Genomic DNA, 22,327 nt, shown 5'->3' on the forward strand with positions numbered 1-22,327 from the left:
TGTCTTTTCAATAAAAATAAGTAAATCTTAAAAAAAAAAAAAAAGAAGGAAAGGAAGGTAAGAAAGAAGGAAAAAAACTCGGCCAGGTATGGTAGCCTAATGGCTAAAGTCCTCGCCTTGCATGCGCTTAGCCGGTGCATAACCCGACGACTCCACTTCCCTTCCAGCTCCCTATTTGTGGCCTGGAAGAGCAACTGAGGGTGGTCCGAAGCCTTGGGCCCCTGCACCCATGTGGGAAATCCAGAAGAAGCTCCTGGCTTTGGATCAGCTCAATGCTGGCTGTTGCATGTACTTGGGTAGTGAACCGGCGGACAGAAAAAAAAAAAAAAAATATATATATATATATATATATAAAATATCCTTGGCTGGCATTTGCGTGTGTGAAAACTGCCTTTTGAGCTCTGTTTCCAGGGCTCTGCCCCCAGACTTTCTCTTCCCTCCTGTCAGTCTGACCTGTGGGATTTTTCCGGTTTGGTGTCCCATCTGGGGGATGGTCTGCATTATCTTTTTTATTTTTTCCTGTTCAGGAACATTTTTGTTTTGTGCCATTCGAACGATACCAACCTCAGAGCTTCTGAGACCATCCTGTAGCCAGTGTGGTTTTGGTAGGGACTGCATCCATTCCCCATTCAATCCATCAATACGTGTGGGGTAGTGTGGTCACCTTCCCAACCCTAAGGCAATGCAGTGGGACTGGACGGTTGGCCAAGTGCTTAGGATGCCTGCGTCTCACAGCGGGGTGCCTGGGTAGGGAGTCCCAGCCACTGCCCCTGATGCCACCCTAGGAAGGAGGAAGGGGCAGCTCAAGTCGTCGACCCTGCCCTGCCAATCGTGTGGTGACCTGCATTGTGTTCTTGGCTTCTGGCAGCAGTGGGCATTCACAGAATGATCTAGAAAGAGGTCCTGCCCGTCTCTGCTCCTCCAGTCAACAGGCTCCTAACCATCTAACCCTTACCCTCTCCTGAGTCCCCTTATTTGATAGGACAGTCCTGAGGATGCTCAAGAGGGCTCTACATGGCCTGCAGGGGTACCGTGTTTGGAGTGGATCTCAGTGAGCCACATGGATGAGGGTGGTGGTCCTGGGCTAGCTCCTTTTCTAGGAATGACACATCTGTGCATACAAGATCCTTGTCTTTTATAAAGGTTAATGCTGAGTAGCACCTGGCCGTGGCTCAAGCATGGTCATGGCAGGGTGTGCAGTGTGGTGTGTGTGTGTGGGGAAAGCTACAGTGGGTTGTGTGTCACCATCGCCATATTCCATTTCGCATTCTTCTCTGCCAGCGATGGGGGAATGGAAAGGTGGGAGAGGAGGGATGTCCTGCTTCTCCCTGCTCTGCGGGGCTAGTGGACAGCAGCAGGAAGACCACGCCAGCACCTGCTCCCAGAGCCCAGCTCTTCCCTTAACATGCACCCACAAGCCCAGCACTGGTCCCTGGCAGTAGACAGGCAGAGGGATCCTTCCAGTGAGGTCCTGGTTGTTCTCAGGTGTGTGGTCCCCAGAGCTGAGGTGCCCTCCAAGCCTGGGTCATCAAGAGCAGTGGCACCTGCACTCGGGGCTGCTTGCTCCTGAGGGTGGTAACGAAGATGCTTAAGGGTCCCGTGATTCCCATCCTGAGCAAGGGGATGAACCGAGGCCCATATAAACATCCCCTAAATGGATCCTCCAGCTCCCATCAGACCTGCTATAAACAGCAGCGGCCTCAGTCTGTATCTTAGCAACCTTTAGGGAGATTCCAGACCCCTGCCTCCTATAATCCCAGCTACTCCCACTGACCAGAATGGGAGTAGCCACCAAGTTCAAGGATGACTCGTCACCCAACATCAGCAACATCCTTTCTTCAAATGTCCCAGCCTGTGAGGTGCCACCCGCTCCCTGCAGTTCCCTATCTGGGCACCTGGGCATCCAAGCGCAAGGCAGTAGGACCTTTCCATGGGAGGATGAACGCAGCAAGAATGAAGGCCCTACCTACATCCCCTGGGATGGACACCCACCCTGCCTGCCAGACTGCCCCTTGCCCTGGCTGGGCCACCATGTCTGCTGCCCATGACACCACCGTGTGTCCCTTCACTCTTCCTATCCTTCTCCAGGGGTGCGGAGCTCAGCACGGCGGCTCAGGCAACTGCTTAGGATGCCCGTGTCTTACTTCAGAGCACCTGCTTCTGGCCCTGGCCAGTCCGGCTGTTGGGGAACAGGCACCCTGGGAGGAAGCGGGGACCACGGCCTGAGTCTGCAGGCTGCTGTCACCCATGTGGGAAAATGAGAGGAAAACTCCAGACTCATGGATCTGGTCTGACCAGGTTTGGCCGCTGTGAGCCTTAGAGGGGTTGTAGAACAGTGGCTGGAAACTCTGTCTCTCCTAACTAAAGAGCTTGGGGTGGCTGGTGTCATGGTGCAGCCAGTTATACCACTGTCTGTGACACTCGTGTGGGCGCTGGTTTGAGTCCTGGCTGCTCTGCTTCTGCTGCAGCTCCCTGCTAATGCACCTGGGGCAGGCATCAGATGGCCGAGGCGTGGTCCCCTGTCACCCACATGGACAGAGCTCCTGGCTTTGGCCTGGCCCAGTCATGGCAGTCATGTGCAATGCAAACCAGCAGATGAAAGATCTTCTGTGTCTATCTGCCTTTCAAATAAAAATCAAAGATCTCAGGAAACAAAGAAAACAATTCAATTCCTTTCCTGTGCGGGCAGGGTCCCTGTCCCCATGCATGGCCAGACAGGACCCACATGGGGAGCACAGAATTGATTTTATTGTTCCGAGTCTGGGTTTTATTCTTGGACATCACCATGCCTGGCTTGAGAGGGGGTGAGGGGGAGTGATCAGAGTCCCCCGGGGCCCTTCCGGAATATTCTCCAGGTTCAAAGTGCAATGAGAAGGCTTCACAGTTTTAATACTTCTGAGATGCTCAACTGAGGCAAAGTGACAAAATGGCCCTCCCACCCCCACCCGCCAGAAAAAAAAAAATAAACCCCCTAAGTGCCCTCCCGCCCCCAGCAGCTGCTGCTGCAGCCGTATGAAAAAATAATACAAACTCTTCTTAAAAAATAGATTACACAGAAAGAACCCAGAGGAAGAGGGGGAGGTGAAGAGAGGGGGCGGGGCCGCTGAGATGAACCTCAGTGGGGCGGGGCTGCTGGTGGACAAGCCCCATCCCCTTGGCTCTGCCCAGCTTCCTGGGCCCAGGCCCCTATGGTCCCCTCTCCCTTAACCAAACTCCACTTCACCCCGAGGCCTGGTACCTGCTTCCCACTAAAGTGGCTTTGATCAAGAAATGAAAATGGCCCAAAGCGGGAGAAGGGGTTGCTGCCTGGTGCATGGCACAATTGGGGTGGGATGGGGTGGGTAATTCATGCCCGAGGCCCTTCCCTGCTGGGGTGGGGGAGGCGTGGACACTGGTCAGTACCTGTTACTTCCAAGAGCCACCGTGGTCTCTCCCTTGACACACGGCACCCTCCCAGGCTGGGCTGGGCTGGGCATGCACCTGCGGCTGCCTCCCAGCCTGGCGTCATGGCACAGCAGCGAGCAGGGCAGCCAGTACAGGGGCTGGCATGTGGGAAGGGCATGGACTCACACTGAGGCTCCCCTCCCCCAGCTCATGCAGGGACACTGGAGGGCAGCCCCTGCCAGACAGAGGTAAGGCAGAAGGAGGAGGGCTATGGGGTGTGCGGCGGCGTTGGCAGGCAGGAGAGGCAAGGCAGGGCCTGGCCTGGTGGTGGTAGGCCAGGTCAGTCAGGGACCTCAGGGTGGGCTGGCAGTCCACTCTCGCCACGCCGGTAGGTCTCCCAGAATCCCCTGTCCAGCTGCTCCAGCTGCGGGCCCAGGGGCAGGTGGCCGGCCAAGTGCATGCGCAGGGTTTCCAGCCACTGCTCCAGCTTTGTGAAGGAGGGCCTGGGGTGACGGAGAGTGGCTATTGGGACTGGCTCTTTTGGGGATGGGGTGAGTTGGGACAGGTACCACCCTGGAGGCTGCCCCAGGCTGGGGTTCAACACTCCCCCAACTGGACCCTGCCCTGCTCTCTTACCTCTTCTCAGGATCCAGGTCACAGCAGCGCACGGTGATGGGGAAGAAGCTCGGGGGGCAGTTTGGGGGGCAGTAGCGGTCCAGGAAGCCTCGCACGTTGAGGCCAAAGTCCATGGTGCGGGGCAGGTAGTCAGGGTCGGCATTCACACGCCCGATGATCTGCACATGGCCAGACCTGGTGGTTACTGTGCGTGGCTTTTGGACCAGGAGGCTCTCACGTTGGCCCCAACCCAGTCACACCCATACACCCTACTTGCTGCAGGCCCCTGTCCACAGCAGTCTGCCCAGCTGGACTGTAGATGTGGGGGTGAGGGTGGAGGGACCGGGAGTCCTCAAAGTGGTGGGTAAGGGAGGCCTGGAGAAGAGCAGGTGCCAGGCCTTTTCCTGGGATCTCTGTTGCCCACCTTGGGACCTACCTCACACAGGACGATCCCAAAGGAAAACACGTCCACCTTCTCATCATAGCTGCGACCTGGACAGAGGGACCGAGTGTCGGCAGGGGTGGTGGGCCAGGGACGACCATGATGAGGGGCAGGCTGAGAACCCAGTTAGCTCAAGGATGGCCTGGTCCGGGAGCCGGGGTGGCCTGCCTGCCCCCAGCCCAGACCAGGTCTAAGTGACAGCCAGAGGTGCACGGTAGTGTGTGGCCCTGGGTAGGGAGCTGTGGGAACTTCAAGTTCAGTTTGGCTGTCAGCTTCTGCAGGTGCCTAGGAGAGGACATGGAATCCCCCTCTGGTCCCTAACACTGCTAAGTCAAGTCCCAGGAACCTGTGCCTGTGACTCTCCAGGCCAAGGGGTCTTCGCAGATGACATACAGCTAAGGGCCCTCAGATGTGGGCAGCCTGGGCTGTCGGGGCCTGGAGGTGGGGTGGGGTGGTAGGACCATCACAGGTGTCTCTGGGAGGGCAACAAAGTCAGGGCAAGGGGCAGTCACAGGCCCAAAGGGGTTGAGACAGGGCTGGGACGAGTGTGGTTTGGCTACTGGGCTTGAAGCTGGACTTGTGATTCTGAGAGTCATTTGGGACTGAAGTCACCCAGAGCATATGGCATCCCCAGGCAATGGCCACTGGCGTCAAGGCTGCCCAGAGAGGCGGCAGCTGTATCCAGGGGGAGCTGGGGCTGAGGGTGGGGCGGGGTGGAGGTGGGGGGCATCCCAGTGGGTGGGGCCAGGGGTCTCACCATTGATCATCTCAGGTGCCATCCAGTAGGGGTTGCCCACCACAGTGTAGCGCTTCCTGCGGTCTGGCTTCTTGAGGCTGCGCAGATCTTCGGCCTGTGTCTTCTCGTCCACCATGAGCCGTGCCAGCCCGAAGTCAGCCACCACCACATTCTTGTTCTGGGGTGCAGGAAGAAGCAGGGAAGCAGATGTGAGCAACTGAGCCGTGGTCCCTAACAGGCACTGCCTGTGCAGCCTGCCCCTGACCTCTCACTGCTGACACCCATACAGGGTGGGGGTGGGAAGGGGTCAGGGACCTGGACGTCAGAGCCAAGGTGGGTTGGGGAGGACCCTGGGCACCTCACTTTTAGCCCCAGGTTTCGCTGCTGTTTGGTGGGCATCAGGAGGATGAGGACCTGGGTGTGGCAGAAGGGGAGCCTTAGCTGGGGTGGGAGTTAAGAGAAGGTGTCCTATGGGGCAGGGTGGGAGATCTTGAGCTGCTGGGGGGCAGTGACATGCAGGATGAGGCTCCTGGAGGGATGTGTCCAGCACAGCTGGGGGCATCCTGCGCTCTGTTGCCTCAGGGGTAGTCCCAGGTGGCAGGTGGGGTACAGTCTTGCCCCAGGGCGACCACTGCTCACCTCTCGCACCAGGCAATTGTGGGAGTTGAGGTCCCGGTGGATGATGTTCATGGAGTGGAGGTAGGCCTTGGGATGGGGAGACAAAGAAGAGTTGCAGGAGTCAGGGGTCACTGCACGGAGGAATCCCCCATATCCCGCCAGCCCCAGCCTTCTCCACAGCTGCCTTGTGGCCTATGTTTTTCTTTTTCTCTTTTTTAAAAAACATTTCGTCAGAGGCAGAGACAATGGAGATTCCCCCAACCTCACCACCCGCTGGTTCGCTCCTCCAAACTCTTCTGCTGATGCTGGGAATGGCATCCTGGTTTGCCACGTCGGTGGCAGAGGTGCAACCACTTAGACCACTACCTGCTGCCTCCCAGGGTCCACGCTGACCCCATCCCAGTCACACTCATGCACCCTACTTCCTGCAGGCCCCTGTCCCCAGTAGTCTGCCCAGCTGCACAGGTACACCAGCGGCAGCAGTCAAAACCAGGAGGCTCCGACCCAGGATGCCAGTACCCTGAGCTAACTAGGCCCGCACCTGCCCTAGAGGCGGCTCAGGGTGTCTGAGAGTGGGCTAGGGGGCCAGTTCACTCACCATCCCCGACGCAATGTCTTTAGCAAAGCTGACCCTCTGAGTCCACGGGTACTGACTGTCCTGTGGTGGGAAGGAGGGATCAGAGACAATGGCCAGAATGAGCCCGGTGAGGCTGGTAGCAGTGTGAGAGACAGTGTCCCATAGGGTCCATTGTGCCCCTGCTGCCATTGGCTTCTAGGGGTGTGTGAACTGCTCAAGGCACCCTTTCCAACAGGTCCCCTATGTGCCCCTTCAAGGGGATTCAATGTTCCGTCAGAGTTGCCAGCCTGCCTCGGGGCAGTGTGGCAGTCCTTCACTTGTTAGAGCACAGTACATAACCTATGCACACCCTCCTGAGGTCTTGGATCCTCCCTAGACAAAGCCTAGGTCAAGGTCATGTGAGTGGTCAACAGGATCTGTCTAGGGGACAAGGATGAGGGAGGAAAAAAAGCCTACAGTGTTTAGGATAAACAGCATCTTCCCCTGCCCCCAATTTGGTTTTTGATCCACAGTTGGTTGAATCCAGAGCCACGGATTATTACTTGGCTTCTAGAAACCTCTTTCAGTTTCATGGCCATAGGCAGGCCGAGGGAGGAGGCGCCGGGAAGCCACCTGCAGTGGGCCAGCACCAGTCCCTCCTGCAGGAGAATGGGGCTCCGGGCGCCAGGCCTCATTCTCTGGTCGTCTTCCCACTTGAAGCCCTCAGCAGACAGGGCTGGGTTCACAGGGAACCTGATGTGGAGAGGTCCAGAATTTCCAAACTGGTCTATACTCTGACCACAGTCCCCCTCTGAGAAGTTACACCCCTCAAGTGTGACTGGAGGCTGCAGGAAGGTCCCAAGGTGACTTGTCAGGGCTGGAAGGGAGGTCTGGAGCCATGGGGGCTCTGCCCTGTAAGCAGCAGAGCTGGTGGGCAGGCCCTCCCACTGATGTGTTTTTTTTTTTTTTTTCCCTGAGGTCAGACTTGCATTTTCAGCCAGACCCTCAAAGTGATGCATTTTATGGCTCCATGTTAAACAGTGAAACTGCTTTTGTTTTGTAACGAAGACAAAGGTGTTCTAGGGTTTTAAGTGCAAGGTGCTTCCCTCTTCCAGTGTTGGACCCCTGGCAGGGGCAGCCGGAGCAGCAGGTGTAACTGGCTCTGGGTAACCCAGAATGGCTGCCACCTTCACCGGCTTCTCCCTGGTTCCACATGGAGTGACCAGCTCCTCCCAGTGACTCAGCATTGGGGGCTCCGAGCCCTCTGCAGAGGGACTCTGCCCAGGACCCTCACCATGCTCTTGATGATGCCCCGCAGGGTGCCGCCCTTGATGTACTCGGTGATGAAGTTGAGCCTCTTGTCCTTGTAGAGCACCCCGATGAACTTGAGCACGTTGGGGTGCTCCAAGCACCGCATGACTTTGACCTGATGGAGGACACCCAGGCTGGGCCCCGGAAAGCGCCCAATGCCCAGCCTGTGTCTCCTTCTCCCTAATGTATCCCAGCAGGGGCCACGGCCAGTCCTCCCCGCTCCCCACTCCCGGCTGGGCTGTTCCCACCCCAGGGCCCGCCCAGCAGACACTTTCTCTTCCTTCAGGCCCTGTGCACCTGCTCACAATGGGGCCCTGGTAGCAGGGTGTATGTGGGGGGTCTTCCTAGGAAGCAGGTGCCACCTACCTCCTTGAGGAACGTCCTCTGGGTCTCCTCGTCGAAGCGGATCAACTCCTTCATCACCATCACCTCGCCTGTCTCACGGTGCGTCACCTGTGAGGGGGACACAGGGGCGTGTACCTCGAGGCAGAGACTCTGGGGAGCCCCCGATCCTACCCCAGGACCAGGCTTTCCTGACAGCCCCAGAAGGAGGACTCTGAGACTCCAGCAGTTTCCTGACACAGTCCAGGGTCACCCCGTCGGCAGGGAAGGGGACTGCAGGGACTTGGGTTCATGCCAGCCTGGCCCAGGGCCGGTTCTCTTTGTGTTCACACAGCAGCTCCCCCAGAGGACCAGGGATAGGAAGCTGTGTGGACACTTGGGCAAGCTAGCCTGCACCTTCCGTCTTAACTCTGATCCTTGCCGCCTGGTCCCAGGCAGGTGACGTCAGAGCTGAGGAAGGTGCGCAGGAAGGGAATAACCACGCAGACACTAGCAGGCTCAGACCATGGGCCAGCCTCCTGCCCAGCAGGTCCCGTCCTCCCCTGATGAGTTCAAGGAGGCCACAGCAGAGAAGGACAAACAGGGAGTCCAGATGTTTTCCTATCCAGCCTCCTGCCAGATTCCTGCAGAGCCTACCAGGACTTGAGGGAGGCCCGAGGAATGCACCCAGTCCGGCCACCCACCCCGTACCTTGATGGCCTGGCCGAAGCAGCCCTTGCCCAGCACCTCCCCATGGATGAGGTCTGACGGGCGGAAGATGCGGTGCGGCCGGCAGGCCACACGCAGGGACTCGGAGCGGCCCAGGTCCCTGTGCTGGGAGGCGGGGGAGCCCAGCGAGCTGGCCCCTGGAGACCTGTCGATGCTGCAGCTCCTCCTGGGGGAAGACATGGAGCACCTAGTGCTAGAGGAGGGGGTGGGGTTGGGGGACCCTCCAATGGAGAGTGGGCAGTAGGTACGCAGCTTCACTCACAGGACTGGTTTCTGGCGGGAGGCACTGCCTGCCCCACTGCTGCTAGGAGTGTGCGTGGCCGGTGAGCTCAGGGGACTGGGCTCGGGCCCCAGCCCATGGCCCAGCGAGTCGTGAGGGTCGTGCTCGAGGGTCAGCTGTAGTAGGCGGCTGGTCTCCTGGATCAACAGGTCAATCTGGGGAGAGTGGGGTTGGGGATGGATAAATCCTTCAAGGTATTGGAGTGAGGGAAGGGGTGACCACCTCTAACCTGGTCCCTATCCTGGCCACAGGGACCCCTACCTCATCCAGGGGCACATTCCGGATGGGTGTGCCATTGATCTCCAAGATCCGGTCTCCAACGTGGATGGAATTCTTCACATCGGGGCTCATGCAGCCTGGGTCCACTCTGCAGGAAGAGCAGCAGTCAGATGCACACCCGCCTGGATCCCCAGATGAATGACATGACCGGGTAGATCAGATGGGTGTTCAGGCGGCAATTCTCCAGGTCTGGTGGGAGGAACTCAGCAATTGATGACTGATGTCTGCTACGGGCGGGAATGGGAGGCAGCTGGCTCACCTGCAGACATTTGCCACCTTGTGCCAGGCAATCAGCTGCTCCCAAAAGAAGGTCACGTCCACCATGGAGGACAGACACTGCCTGCTGCGTTCTAGGCAGATGAGTGTCCCGAGATGAGGCCATGGTGCCCAGTCTTGCTGTGCTGGCAGGTGGCGGCTAGCAGCCTGCCCAGAGCCACGGCTGCAGGTGGAGTCTGTGACGTACTGTGGCAGGTGACGTCACACCAGCTCGCAGGATGGCCCTCCTGTGGCGTGGGCTGCTAGCAGCACCAGAATCCTACAGCGGCACTGCAGCTTGGAGTCCCCGACTGCTCTACTACTTTTTCCTTTTTCTTTAATGATTTATTTTGTTTTTATTTGAAAGACAGATTTATAGAGACAGAAGAAGACAGAAAGACAGACACAGAGATCTCGCATCCACTGGTTCATGATGGAGTTGAGTCAAGCCAAAGCCAGCATCTTCTTCCAGGTCTCCCATGTGGGGGCAGGGACCCAAGGACTTGGGTCATCTTCCCCTGCTTTCCCGGCTGGACTGGAAATGGAGCAGCAAGGACTTGAACTGGGGCCCAAACGGGATGCAGGAGCTACAGGCAGATTTCCTAATCTAGTTCCCTGCTAACGCACCTGGGGAAGCAGCGGAGGATGGCCCAAGTGCTTGGACCCTGCCCTCATGTGGGAGACTGGGATAGAGTCCCCAGGCTCCCAGCTTTGGTCTGGCCCAGCTATAAGCCCACTTGAGGAGTGAACCAGCAAATGGAAGATCTGAATTGCCCTTTGTCTCTGTAACTCTACTTTTCAAATGGAAGGAAGGGAGGAAGGGAATGAATGAATGAATGAGCATCTCACTGGCTCCTGGCTCCCAGTTTGTGTTAAGCAATCACTCAATCACTTGCCACTCTCGTGTCAGTCACTGAGAACAGTTTCTTTCCCCCTGGTTCTTTTAAGGACTTTTCTCTTGCTTCCTGTGCAATACAGTGTCTGGCAAGGCCATGGATGGACGTGTTTCTGTTTGGGGTCTGTGGACTGGCCGCCGTCAGCCCGCTGGCCTCTCCTCACCCAGGCCCTGTGAGTGCTCCTGGGATGCCAAGTGCCTGATGCTCAGCTCCCCTCACCCTGCCCTCCACCTGTTGGAACCTCTCTCTCACAGCTTCCGTTTCCTTATCTCCCATAAGCCCTGCTCTCTTGTGGCAAGGATTTTTGCCACTGCGTTTTGCTTCCAGTCCCTTTACAGACTGCCTGTTGGTTCTTCCCCTGCTTTATTCAAGGCATCTCTCCCCATTTTCAAACAGACTGGGCATCCTTGTCTTCTGTTGTTTGCAGCTCCCAACATCTGGGTGCTTGGCAGGGCCAGCTCTGCCCTTTGCCTGCTGCTCCTTTGGGCACCAGCTCCAGGCATCTGTCCTCTCATCCATGCCTCCTGATGAGGAACTGCTCAGCTTCCCGGGGGCTCTCATCCATACAGTGGTCCCTCAGCCCAGGGGTGTGCTCCCTGGGGCGAGGCACTGTATGTGAACCCCTCAGGGCCTGGGGATGCTGCCACCAGGATCCTCAGTCGACATTTCTGAGTTTGCCTAGGTATTTTTTGAAGCACTGTAGTATGTACCCATGTGGCCTGAAAACCCAGGCTGACAAAGTCTCTGGGGACCAACCCCCCATTTTGAATTCAGGCTCACACCAGCTTACTTAGCCAGAGAGGGGTTTGTCTCTCACTGACCCTTGCCCTGAGGTCCCTCTGGGTCTGAGCTTTCTGGGTAAAGGACATGGCTCCTTCTTGGCTTCCTTGAGCTGCCCTCTTCTCCCTGGGCCATGCAAAGTTTGGAAGGAAAGCTCAGCATTAACTGACCCAGCTTTGTCCTCAGGAGCAGTCCCAAGCATACTCTCCCTCTGTCGGACCACGTGTTGACTGAGGCAGCTGTTTTTGTGTTTTGTCTAACATGTATAAGTAAGGGTTTTCTGTACTGGGCACATCTACACCAGGGTCCTGGTATACCAGCTGTCAGAGGGGGCCTCTGGTTGCATCCAAACACCAGGTATTCTTGGGGTCTCAAGTGCGGGACATTTGTTTCCCAGCCACCCCCAGTGGCTGCCCCTGCCAGTCACTCACCCCTGGACACGGACGGTGTGGGAATGCTCTGTGCCACAGCCCGTTGGGCCGACAGGGGGGTCGATGGATACCGAGAGGCCACGTTTGCCATGTGTTGAGGCTGGGATGGACACGAGGGTGACGGTGTGGGGCAAGTGGGAGCCGGGGGAGTCGGGCAGGATCTGCTCAATGACAGGGGTCACCACAGTCTGGTAGTAGCAGTGCCCGCTGCGGGGGAGAGGAAGAGGGTGCGTTAAGTCTCCCCCACCCCCCAGCCACCCCTTCCATCCCCCATCCCCCACCAACTTCTCTCAAGTGGAGGGACCGGGAGCAACAGGAAGTGAGCTGTGCCCAGCAGTCCTCGCCCCTCCATGGGGTCAGTGCTTCTGGGTTAATCTAGGTGAGAAACTGTGATCAGGCCTGGCTGGGGCCAAGTCTAGCCTGGGGAGGAGTGGCATTGCACTACAGATGCAGCCAGGCTGCCCAAGCTTCTAGGGCCGGAGGGCAGGGGATGTGTAGCCTCTGGGAGGGGCTCAGCACACCCCCACCCCCGCTGCTGGCTGAGTGTTTGCCAACGAGATGATTCAGGCAGAGATATGATGACTCAAGTGGGGGCGGCCGCCACCAGGCCAGCGCAGTGAGCCTAGGGCCTGGGCTGCCAGTCAGCCCCACCTCCCACCTAGCACTGGGGGTGGTCCCCAAGGCCAGTGAGTCATGCGTGAGGGACTATATGACAGAAGAACCCTGATAAAAACTGTGTTCCAAAGGCTGTGGGGGTAGGTCGGGGCGTGTCTTCCAAACACGACGCCCCGAGCTGCCTCTGCCTCTGTTAGCAGGAAACTGTGATCCTAAGCGCAACTTCTTGGTAAGGCCTGGCCAGGTCAGGGACCCATGAGCACCAGTGGCAAGGGAACCCTGAACTCGTTGGCAGGTGTCTGCAGCCAGGATGGCCTTGCTGGGGACCAGCCTTAAGTGTGTGTGCTTGCAGGGAGTCCACGTCTACTCTGGTGGGTGGCAGTAATCCTCTTTCCCCATCATTCCTATGGGATGGGGGAGAAGGAGGAGGCTCTCGGGGTGGCAGGACAGCCATGCCCTGCCAGGTGGGGGATGCGGGGCACTCACCAGTACAGCTTGGAGTGCTCCACCAGCGTGTAGGTGTCCCCGTCGCCAATGAAGGTCCCACATGTGCGACACAGGAAGCACTCCGGGTGGTACTTCAGCTCACCGGCGACCTGGATGGGGTGGTCGCACCCCTGGCTCAGCAGCCCCTTAGCACCCTCCAACCCCTCCTTAGGCTTCCCCTGCACATCCCCTGCACTGTGGGGATGTGGCTGGTTGTTTGGCTGGCTGGGCTCCAACAGCATTAGGAGGGCTGAGTGGGCAAGGGTGGGACGGGGAGAGGTGGGTGGGACGGGGAGAGGTGGGTGGGACGGGGAGAGGTGGGTGGGACGGGGAGAGGTGGGTGGGACAGCTAAGCCTGCACATGCTCACTGGTGTGTGCGTGTGGGGGGGCAGCAGTGGGCAGCAGGGAGGGCGCTTACCATGACCAGCCCCTTGGTGATGTGCTCCGAGCACCCATGGCAGGACTCGCCGTAGCGGGCCCAGTAGTCCTTCTTGCAGAACAGCTGCCCATCCTTCTCATAGTACTGGTGCGAAAGGGAGGCGCTGCAGTCACAGCACCTGGGGGGCAGGGGGAGGGGCAGGTGTGGCTGACGCCAGTCTTGCCACCTGGGCCAGGACAAGGTGTGCCCACTGGGTGGAAGCTGGGGTGCTGGATGTGGTAGGTGAAGGGAGAGTCCAAAGCCCTTCTCACTCTCCATGTACAACCATGTGCACCGCTTCTGCACAGTGGGAAAGGAACAGCAAACAGCAGGCCCTCCTCTCTTCTGATCTTTTAGTCTCCCCCCTCCCACCCAGCAAGAGGGGCAGCCGGGGCCAACTAACGTGGACGCAGCGGGAGACGGCACTGCAAAGCCAGCAGTGTGTTGGCTGGTGTGCTTTTAGAGATGAAGCAGGTGCTGAAGTGTTGGTTCCACACCGCCTAAAGCGCGTGCACAGAGGAGCTCAGCCCCACCAAAAGACTCCCAGGTCCCTGGACACATAGGTGAGAATTCCACTCAGTCTGAACTAGCCAGGAGTTCCAGCTGGGACATCCTGTTCTGGAAGGGCTGGTGGGGAGAAGTGACCTCTCTTGGCCTCTAGGTGGCATATGGGAGCTGGAGCTGCACCTGCCAGCTTGCAGCTTCTCTTGCAAGCATCCAGATGGAGGTCAAACAGCAAGACACCCCTCCCCATGCACAATAACTGCACCAGCAGGGGCACAGTGCATCTGGACTCCAGCACAGTCGTGTAGACAGCAGGCCAGGGAGTCAGGCCAGACCCAGGGTGTCAGGTGGACCCTCAATCTGCGGGCAGCAAAGACGGAGGGAGGGGAACCATGAGCCCACCCCTCACCCACAGCGGCAAGCTCACTGCCTGGGGGCAGGTAATCTTCTGGAACTCAGGGTAGGGGGGCAGGGCTAGGGTAAAGGGTAGCAGCCAGACAGTGGGTGGGACACTGTCCCTTTAAGAGGATCCAGTCAGTTCCTCATTGTCTGGGAGCCTAAGGGGGTGGGGATGCGGCTGCTGCAGCTGAAGGGGGTTGGGAAAGCCCCCAGTGTCAGGTTCAGAAGTCTGTGGGTGAGGCTGTGGGTGCTCCTGTGAAGCTGCCCCCACCTCTGAGGATGTGCATGGGTGAGGGGGCCTGCAGGGGCGGGGACTCCCTCACCCCATAGGGCTATGATGTCAGGGCCACAGCCCAGAGCAGGGAGTGAGCCTCTGTGGGTGGGGGGGAGCAGCCGAGGCAGGGAGGTCCCTCCCCCACAGCCCCTGCACACCGGAGGGAGGGGGCGGGGAGAGTGGTTCCCCTCCACATCCAACTTCCCACCCACACGACCTCCACACTGTATGTGGCCACGGGAGGGTCCCAGGCTGGGGCCCCTTGGGAACAGCTGCCTCCCTCCCAGCGGAGGATGCTCTCCGCTTGCCGGCCTGCTGCCCGGAAACAACTCCTCCTCTTGCTGAACATTCATCACCCTCGCTGCCCTGCCATGACCTGCTGGCCATGACTCACCAGAGGCTCTCATGCGTCGGGGGTCCTGGCTTGCCCTGCCAGCCTGTGGCTGCCCCGTGCCCCGGCGGGCAGTCACAAAGCACGGCTTGGGAGAGCCGCTCAGTGTGGCTCCTGCCTAGGATCAGCAGCAGCTGCTCCTCCCTCCCACCCTTCAGCAGCAGCATCAGGGGCTCAGGGGTGTGGGCAGGGGGCCTCTGCTGATGAGGGGACATCCAGGAGCCTTCCTGCTGCCCGGCCAGGAGCCATGGGCAGCAGGTGGGGGCACCTATCTTCATTCACCAAGGAAGCCAAGAGGGGTGTGGCCAGGTCCTGGACTGCCTAAAGTTACTCCCCTGCTTCCCCTTACAGAGACCTCTCCAGGAACATGGGGTGGTCAGCCAGGTGAGGAGGAGACAGACAGCAGTGTTGGGACACAGTGCCCATGCTCCCCTCCAGCCTTGGCCTTGGAGGAAGCAGCCACGAGCTGCAAGGCCGACCTGCTGGGGAACCCGCAGGGGGAGCTCCCCCTGCAGCCTGCTGGCCCACACCGAGCATCTAGTTTCAGTTCTGTCTCACCGCAGCCAGCCAGGGCCTAGGTGGTTCAGCCTCACAGGGCCTGGGGGCCTGGCCCTCACCAGGGGGGGCTCCTGGCCTGGAGCCTGCAATGGGTGGGGTCGGGGAGGCTTGAGGCTGTCCACTTACTTAGGCCTCCGGAGACCGGGCCTTCTCCTCAGGGTGCAAGCCGGCAGCATCCTTCGAGGAGCCTGGCAGCAGAGCAGGGTGTCCTGAGCAGTGCTTCCCTGTCCTGCTGTGCAAGGGGCTCAGGATTGGAGGCTGAGGAGGGTGGGGCCAGTGTGGCCACACCACTGGGGAGGAGGACCCAGCACCCCGGGGTGCAGCAGGACATGGTCTGAGGCTACAACAGGAAGCAGCTGAAGCCTTCTGCGGAGTTTTAGTACTTACTCATGGGGAGGGGGAGGGATCAAGGCTCTCAGCCAGTCCTGGCATCATCAGGATAGGTCCCTCTATGTGCTTTGCCCTCTGGCAAAGGCATGGCACGCTGGGGCCTCTCTGGGGACAAGGACGAGTTCAACAGCAGCTGCCTCTTCCTCCGCAGTCCCTAAGGGAGCAGAGCTGACTTCCCAGGGATAGTTTGTCCGTCTTCCCACCAGGTCCCTGTGAGAGGACACGCTGTGCCCCAGCCCAGGGTCCAGGCTGGCTTGCCGCAGGCCCAGCAGGTTCTCCTGGTACACCTGGTCCTGGGGGCAGCCCCTGCGCTCTGAGTCCTGCCCAGCCATGCCAAGCACGCTTTCATCATGGGGCCTTGCCCATGCTCCCCTCCTCTGCACTCAAGGCGCTCTGTAGTCCTTGGCCGGTATCTCCTTGCTGCCTGGGCCGGGGCTGCTGGAAGGCCAGCGCTTCTGTGTTCCAATTCTGCTCCTTACTCACTCGCAGGTCCTTGTGGGACGGGAATGGGATTGCTTGGTGCTCAGCAGGTGCAACCCGATTGTTCCCGTGAATCCTAACAGGGCACAGCACACAGGAGGCAGCTGGGAGGCAGGCAGGGGTGTGGCGGTGCCAGTAGATAGGCTGGGGCTCCTGTTACTGGGCCCCAATATCCTTAATGGGCCTCAGGGCCCAGGGCCTGGTGCTGGCCCCTATGTCATGGCCCTGGCATGCCTCCTGAGGGAAATCAGACGGAGTCCACGGCTCCGGGGCCAGCCCAGCTGCCTCTTCTAGCCAGTGGCCACTCTCTTGGAGCAGCTGTCATGGTGTGTCCCGAGCTTCACGCAGCTTTGCCAGGACTGTGGTAGAAGTTGCGATCTAGGAGATGTGTCTCTTCCTGCCATGGGCCCTCCCTCTGCACGTAACCTCAGTGGCCAACCAGGCTGCAGCCTCTAGCCAGGCCACATCCCTCTCGGGGCAAGCCACTCCCAAGGCAGGTGAAGTGGCACACCTCCTGCCCCTCCAGGGGGTTTCTGTGGCCATGCTTCTCCCTACAACCATGCTACATCGCAGCCTAAGCTGTCTCCCTCCACGCTCTGGCCCAGGGGCCCTCAAAGTCCTTCCCTCAGTTTCTCTGGGCCAGTGCTGAGGGCGCCCTCTCACCTGCCTTCTGGGCAAGGCACTGGTGCCATCCTGAGTCCCTCCACACCCCAACCAGCTCCTTTGGGTGCCAGATGTAAGACTGGAGCTGTGCTTCATCAACCTGCATCCCTTACCCCCCAACTCCATGCCTGCAGAAGAAACATGAGCCTTTTCTTGCATATGCTACGATCCCATATGGGTACTGGTTTGTGTCCTGGCTGCTCCACTTCCCATCCAGCTCCCTACTTGTGGCTTGGGAAAGCAAAGCCTTGAGATCCTGCACCTGTGTGGGGGACCCAGAGGAGGTTCCTGGTTCCTGGCTCTGGATCGGCTCTTCTGGCTGTTGCAACCATTTGAGGAGTCAACCAGCAGATGGAAGATCTTTCTCTTTGTTTCTCCTTTTCTCTATAAACCTGCCTCTCCAATAAAAATAAGTAAATCTTAAAAAAAAAAAAAAAGTAAGAAATGCGCATGGTTGGGTCCTGGCTCTGGCTGCTGCAGTCTTGAGCCAGGTGTCTGACCTCTGTGGCAGTTCTAACAAGAGCGAATGCCCTAACCTTCCAAGGGGACTTCATGGGCCTGGTGCTGTGGGTAGCACGTTAAGTCTCTGCCTGTGGTACCTGTATCCCACAAGGATGCCGGTGTGAGTCCTGGTTGTTCCACTCCCCATCCAGCTCCCTGCTAATGTGCCTGGGAAAAGCAACAGAAGATGTCCCAAGTATACGTGCACCCCTGCATCTAAATGGGAGACGTGGATGAAGTTCTTGGCTCCTGGCTTCAGGCCAGCTCAGCTCCGCACATTTATGGGGTCAATCAATGGATGGAAAACTTGTCTCCTTAACTCTTTCAAATAATTAAAATAAATCCTTAGAGTTGCATGAAACCACAAAGCATTTTGGATTTTCTTGGATTTGGGGCCATCTGTATCCCTCTCACGACATGACTTGGGGGACTGTAGTCTCAATGCTAAGCCCGGCTGTGTGTCATTTACACAGCCCAAGTGCCACCTTAACCTTCCCACCTCCTTCCTGCCCCTGTACCTCAAGTGGCACCTGTCTCGGGGGCTGGGGTGGCATCTCCCACTCTCAGTCGCACAGTTCAGCTTTGGGAGTACTTCTGTTGACGTCTGATATGCTACTGGTCCCTGCTCTGCCCCACGCCGTACCCTTCTGCATCTGGAACCATCTGTACCTTCAGTCTCCATCCTGGCTCTTAACTTCACAGAGCATGGCGCCCTGAGCCACAGCTGGTCCCAAGTCACACCATCTGCCCCTCCCACTCCCCTACTCCCCGGGGCTGGCACCTGCCAGCAGCATGCCCGCCCACAGCCCTCGGTGGTATCTCCTGGGCAGGTTCCTATTCTGACACTCAGGGACTCTTCCACATCAACTCCTCCCTGCTCCAGCCCAAAGCATGGCGGCACCTCCCCCCGTGCATGCAGTTTCCTTATCCGTCCCTGGCCACCCTTCCTGGGCTCCTGGGAATGACCTCTCTCCCTTCTGGGCACTGGAGCCGGAAGGCCGGGGTGCCCACCTGCCCCGCCCCATCCTAGTGTATATGTGTTTCCCTCACTGGCTGTGTGACTGCCACAGAGACTCCACTTCTCTGTGTACCACTCCTCTGCCTGGCAGGATGGGCACCATTCCAGGCCTAACCAGCTACCCAGAGGGCTGAGAGCCTGCTGGCTTGGTGGGGAGGAGGTTGGGGGAACATTCGCGGCACTGCCTCCTCGTGCCCCGCCTCCCACTCCCCTTGAACTTTGCTGGGTTGAGCCTGTTGCCCGGAAGTCCTTCTTCCGTAGGAAATCTCCCAGCCCTAGAGACCCTAGCTCCTGGGTCCCACAGCTAGTTCCAAAGCTCCCCTCTGCACCTGGCATCTCAGGATACCCCCTGAGGTGCAGGCGCTCTGCTCTGGGTCCCTAGCCACCACCCTGTCCGCCCACCCTCTGCCCTGGGGGGTACCTACAGGTTGGGGCTTAATCTTCCTTCCTGGGGGCCTGCATGTGCTTACAGCCTGCCTGGGGTCCAGGGACCGTGGCTCAGCCACTTGCCTTTCTCCTGGGAGCATGTGCACTCAGAGGCAAGGGCACAGCTCCCCTGCCAGGTGCTGGCAGGCCAGGGGGACCCCCAGAGGAACCTATCCAACCAACAGCAGACCGGAAATGGCAAAACAAAAACCAAACCAAAAAAACCCCACCAGCACAGTGTACTAACAGAGTTCTTATCTAAGCGATAGGCTGAACAATTGCTTACACAGTGATTAGATATTGGGCATTATCAGAAGGAGCGGATGATGGGTCACTGCACACGTAATGTGGGCAGATTTTGGTATGCAAGGAACACGGATGGTTATGGAGCCAATGCCTTGAGGCCAGCCATCCTGTACTGGTCTCTCCAGCCTCTCCTTTGAGGTCTGCAATGGTGGTCAAGTTAAAATGTCCATTTTACAGATGGGGAAGAAAGGTCAAGTGAAAGTTACAATCAGGGCCGGTATACTTGGTGAGCTGGGGGTAGGGAGAGGGGTGGAAGGGTCTGGGACTTTCATAGCTACTGCTAAGGCCCAGCCTGTTCCCTCTGGCTAGCCTGGCTTCGGGCAACACAGGCTCCCAGGCGGCTGATCTGCCCTGCCCTTACCTGAAGCAATCGGCGTGCCAGTCAGCACTCAGGGCCTGGAGGTACTGGCCGTCATAGATCCTCTGGCCGCAGCTCGCACACACGGGCAACTCGCTTCCTGCGCAGGTGGAGTGGTGGAGTCAGGAGCGGCTCTGAGTGCATACGTGCGCGCCTTTGCTGTGAAGCCCCTAGCGGACCCCACATACATGGTGGCATGGACCCCCACCCCGCTGCCTCCTTGAGGGATTGAGGATTCTCTCGTTGGGCCAAGCTGGAGGTCACAGGACACCTGGCCTCGGGGTCCCTGACTGAAAACCCAGCTGGGGTGGGAGGTGTACCAGAAGCCCACCTCTGCCCTAGCAGGTCCATTCTTCGACCCAGGGTTGGGCAGCGTATATGGGAAGCAAGAGGGTGGTAGGATTCAGAAAAAAAAAAAAAAAAAAGGCGGCAGTGAGCCTCTTGCCAAATCCCCTCCGGAAGAAGTGTCTGAGAGGGGCCTGGCAGAGGAGGGCCTGCTCCAGCCAAGGTCTGCTCCTAGGGGAATCTCACCTATGCCTGGCTTGTCCAGAGCAGCAGAGCCAGGCGCTGTCAGGCACCTCCTCAGGCCAGCCACCAGGCCTGCTTAGTCATCCCTTGGAGCTGGTGGGCCCTGGCCTGCTGCCCCCCCACACCCCTCCACCGTACAGCCAGGAGGACACGGAGTTCCAGAGAGGGCAAGCCTGGCCAGGTCACACAGCCTGGCCCCTCTGGGAGGCCCCAAGCAGGCGGGGGCTACGGTGAGGGCTCTGCTGGCCCCCAGGAGAGGGCTGGCGGTGGCCCAGGGTGGGAGCAGGTGGGCGCCAGGTGACAGTGCAAGGAGATCCCAGGCCCTGTCCTGAGGGACGCCTGAGTGTGTGTTTGCGTGGGGGTGGGGAAGGGGATGAGTCTGAATCCCAATTGCAGTGCAGCCCTAAGGGGAAGGATTAAAGGATGGCAAGGACCCAGCCAAGGCTGTGGCAGGAGGCAGGCTCCGAGCCCAGTACAGAGAACAGCAAGGGTTGTGGGGGGTCCCACCGGCCACTGCCCATGCAGCCCCTGGCCCAGGTCCCAACAACCCGGTCCCTAACTGCATTTCGTGGCAGACTGAGGTCTAGGGAGTTAGCTGAAGGTCATAGAGCGGGACAGGCACGCAAGGAGCCAGCCACTGTGGCCCCAGGACTGCGGCTCCCAACCCCCATCCCACCCCATCCCCTACCCAACCCCAACACACACCCAAGCCGCTCTTTCTTCTTCCTAAGCCCCCTTGGCCAGAGACTGGATCAAGGGCCAGGCCCTCGGTGGACAAGAGCGTGAAGTCCAAGCCGACGCCAGGCCGGCGGCCCGTGGACCTCCTTTGGGGGATGCGGTGACCAGCAGCCGGGAGACGGAGGGGTGGGGGGACCGGAGTGACAGGGGAGCGCATGAAAAGGAGTCGGGGGCCCTGGGCGTGCTGCGGGGTAGCCCACCCCCGGGGGCCGCGGGAGGACCGGCGGCGGGGAGGGGCCTGCGGGCGGCGCCAGGACGAGCTCATCCCCCTGGAGACAGGGGCGCGGCCTGGCGGCATCCCGGAGCCCCTACAACGCCCCCCCACCGACCCCTTCCCCTGCAGCGGCCCCGCTCCCCGCGCCCCGAGTCCGCGCCCGCGCCCCTGCGCACCTTCCTCTCCCATACGTTCTTCCCTCCAGGTGCAACAAAGTAGCGTCAACCTCATGCACTCGGCGGGGGGCGGGGCCCGGCGGGGCCGGGGCTGCGGGGCGGGGGGCGGCCGGGCCCCCCGAGCTCACCCGCCGCCGCCGCCGCCGCCGCCACCGCCGGCCCGGGGAGGCGGAGGCGGGGAGCGCGGGCCGGGCCGGAGAGGCTCGGGGCTCGCCAGCCGCCGCCTCCTTCTCCTCCTCCTCTCGGACACCGGCTGGGACACACCGGCTGGCGGCGCCGCGGCGGCCCGGGGAGCGCGCGGAGGGGCGGGCCGAGGCGGGGCCTGCGAGCTGCGGCACCGGGCGGGGGCGCCGGCCGACGGCGGAACGGGCCTGCGCGGCTCCGCCTCCCGGGCAAGGCCCCGCCCCCTGCGCCCGGCCGCGGCGACGCGAGCCTGCGCGGCCACGCCTCCCGGTCAAGGCCCCGCCCCCCGCCGCCGGCCCCGCCCCATCCTCTCTGTCTTTCTTCCATTCATCTTTCTGCCCCTCCTCGCCCGGGCTGGAGGCAGCAGGGCGCAGGACGCGCACAGCGAGGCTGCGCGGCCACGCCTGCCGATGCAGACAGGCCACGCCTCCCCGGAGGCTGCCCCGCCCCGCCCCTGCAGCCCGCCGTGGAGCTGCGAGCCTGCGCGGCCACGCCCCTAGAGTGACGCCCCGCCCTCCCTGTCCCTTCTTCCATTCATCCTTCCCCTCCCCGGGGCTGGCGACAGCTGTGTGCTGGACGCGTCAGCCCAGATGGGTCTCTGGGTGAGACGCCCAGATAAATGGTCACGGCGTCCTCCACCCCGCAAAGGAGTCCCCTTTATTGCGAGTCAGCTGGAAGCTAGAGGCACAGACAGGATGCAGGAGACCATGGGGATGGACACGTTGCTGCAGGTTGCCTGGGGAGCTGCGCTGACCCCATCCTCATCCTCTCTTCCCAGGCGGAGGGAGGAAGGCAGTGATGCGGGTCTCTCGGTGTCCATGAACCAGACCTGGGAGAAGGCGACTTTTCTAGAAGGCTAAACCGCGGCAGGGGACAGCCCATCCTCCCGCTTGAAGGAAGCTGTGAATTAGCCGGGCTGAACTAGTGAAGAGGCAAGACGAGGCCAGGCCCTGACTAAAGCTATCCTGTTCCTTCAGCAGGGAGTTGGATCCCATGTGGAGCAGCCAGGACATGACCTGATGCCCATATGGGTCGCTGGCGCTGCAAGGCAAGAATTAGCCTGATGA

General features: G+C 59.8%; 1 protein-coding gene across 2 annotated transcripts; it reads right to left on the reverse strand.

Moving 5' to 3' along the window:
- Window positions 1–2,726: 2,726 nt before the first annotated feature.
- LIMK1 (LIM domain kinase 1) lies at window positions 2,727–21,292 on the reverse strand. Of its 2 annotated transcripts, XM_040972802.1 has the most exons (16): window positions 21,078–21,292; window positions 19,425–19,521; window positions 13,154–13,292; window positions 12,735–12,844; window positions 11,634–11,840; window positions 9,254–9,359; window positions 8,975–9,147; window positions 8,695–8,878; window positions 8,029–8,115; window positions 7,646–7,777; window positions 6,394–6,453; window positions 5,817–5,882; window positions 5,199–5,355; window positions 4,436–4,491; window positions 4,021–4,178; window positions 2,727–3,887 (listed from the first exon to the last, which is right to left on the reverse strand). In XM_040972802.1, exons 1-16 carry the CDS (start codon window positions 21,130–21,132, stop codon window positions 3,725–3,727), a joined length of 1,950 nt encoding a protein of 649 aa, XP_040828736.1. In that variant the 5' UTR covers window positions 21,133–21,292; the 3' UTR covers window positions 2,727–3,724. The 2 variants fall into 2 exon arrangements, with proteins under 2 accessions (XP_040828736.1, XP_040828737.1); XM_040972803.1 differs by lacking the exons at window positions 19,425–19,521; window positions 21,078–21,292 and adding an exon at window positions 15,406–15,483.
- Between the last annotated feature and the right edge of the window lie 1,035 nt (window positions 21,293–22,327).

This window comes from Ochotona curzoniae, unplaced genomic scaffold, assembly GCF_017591425.1.
Source record: "Ochotona curzoniae isolate NIBS_2020 unplaced genomic scaffold, NIBS_Ocur_1.0 contig_2321, whole genome shotgun sequence".
NCBI classification, from domain to species: Eukaryota; Metazoa; Chordata; class Mammalia; order Lagomorpha; family Ochotonidae; genus Ochotona; species Ochotona curzoniae.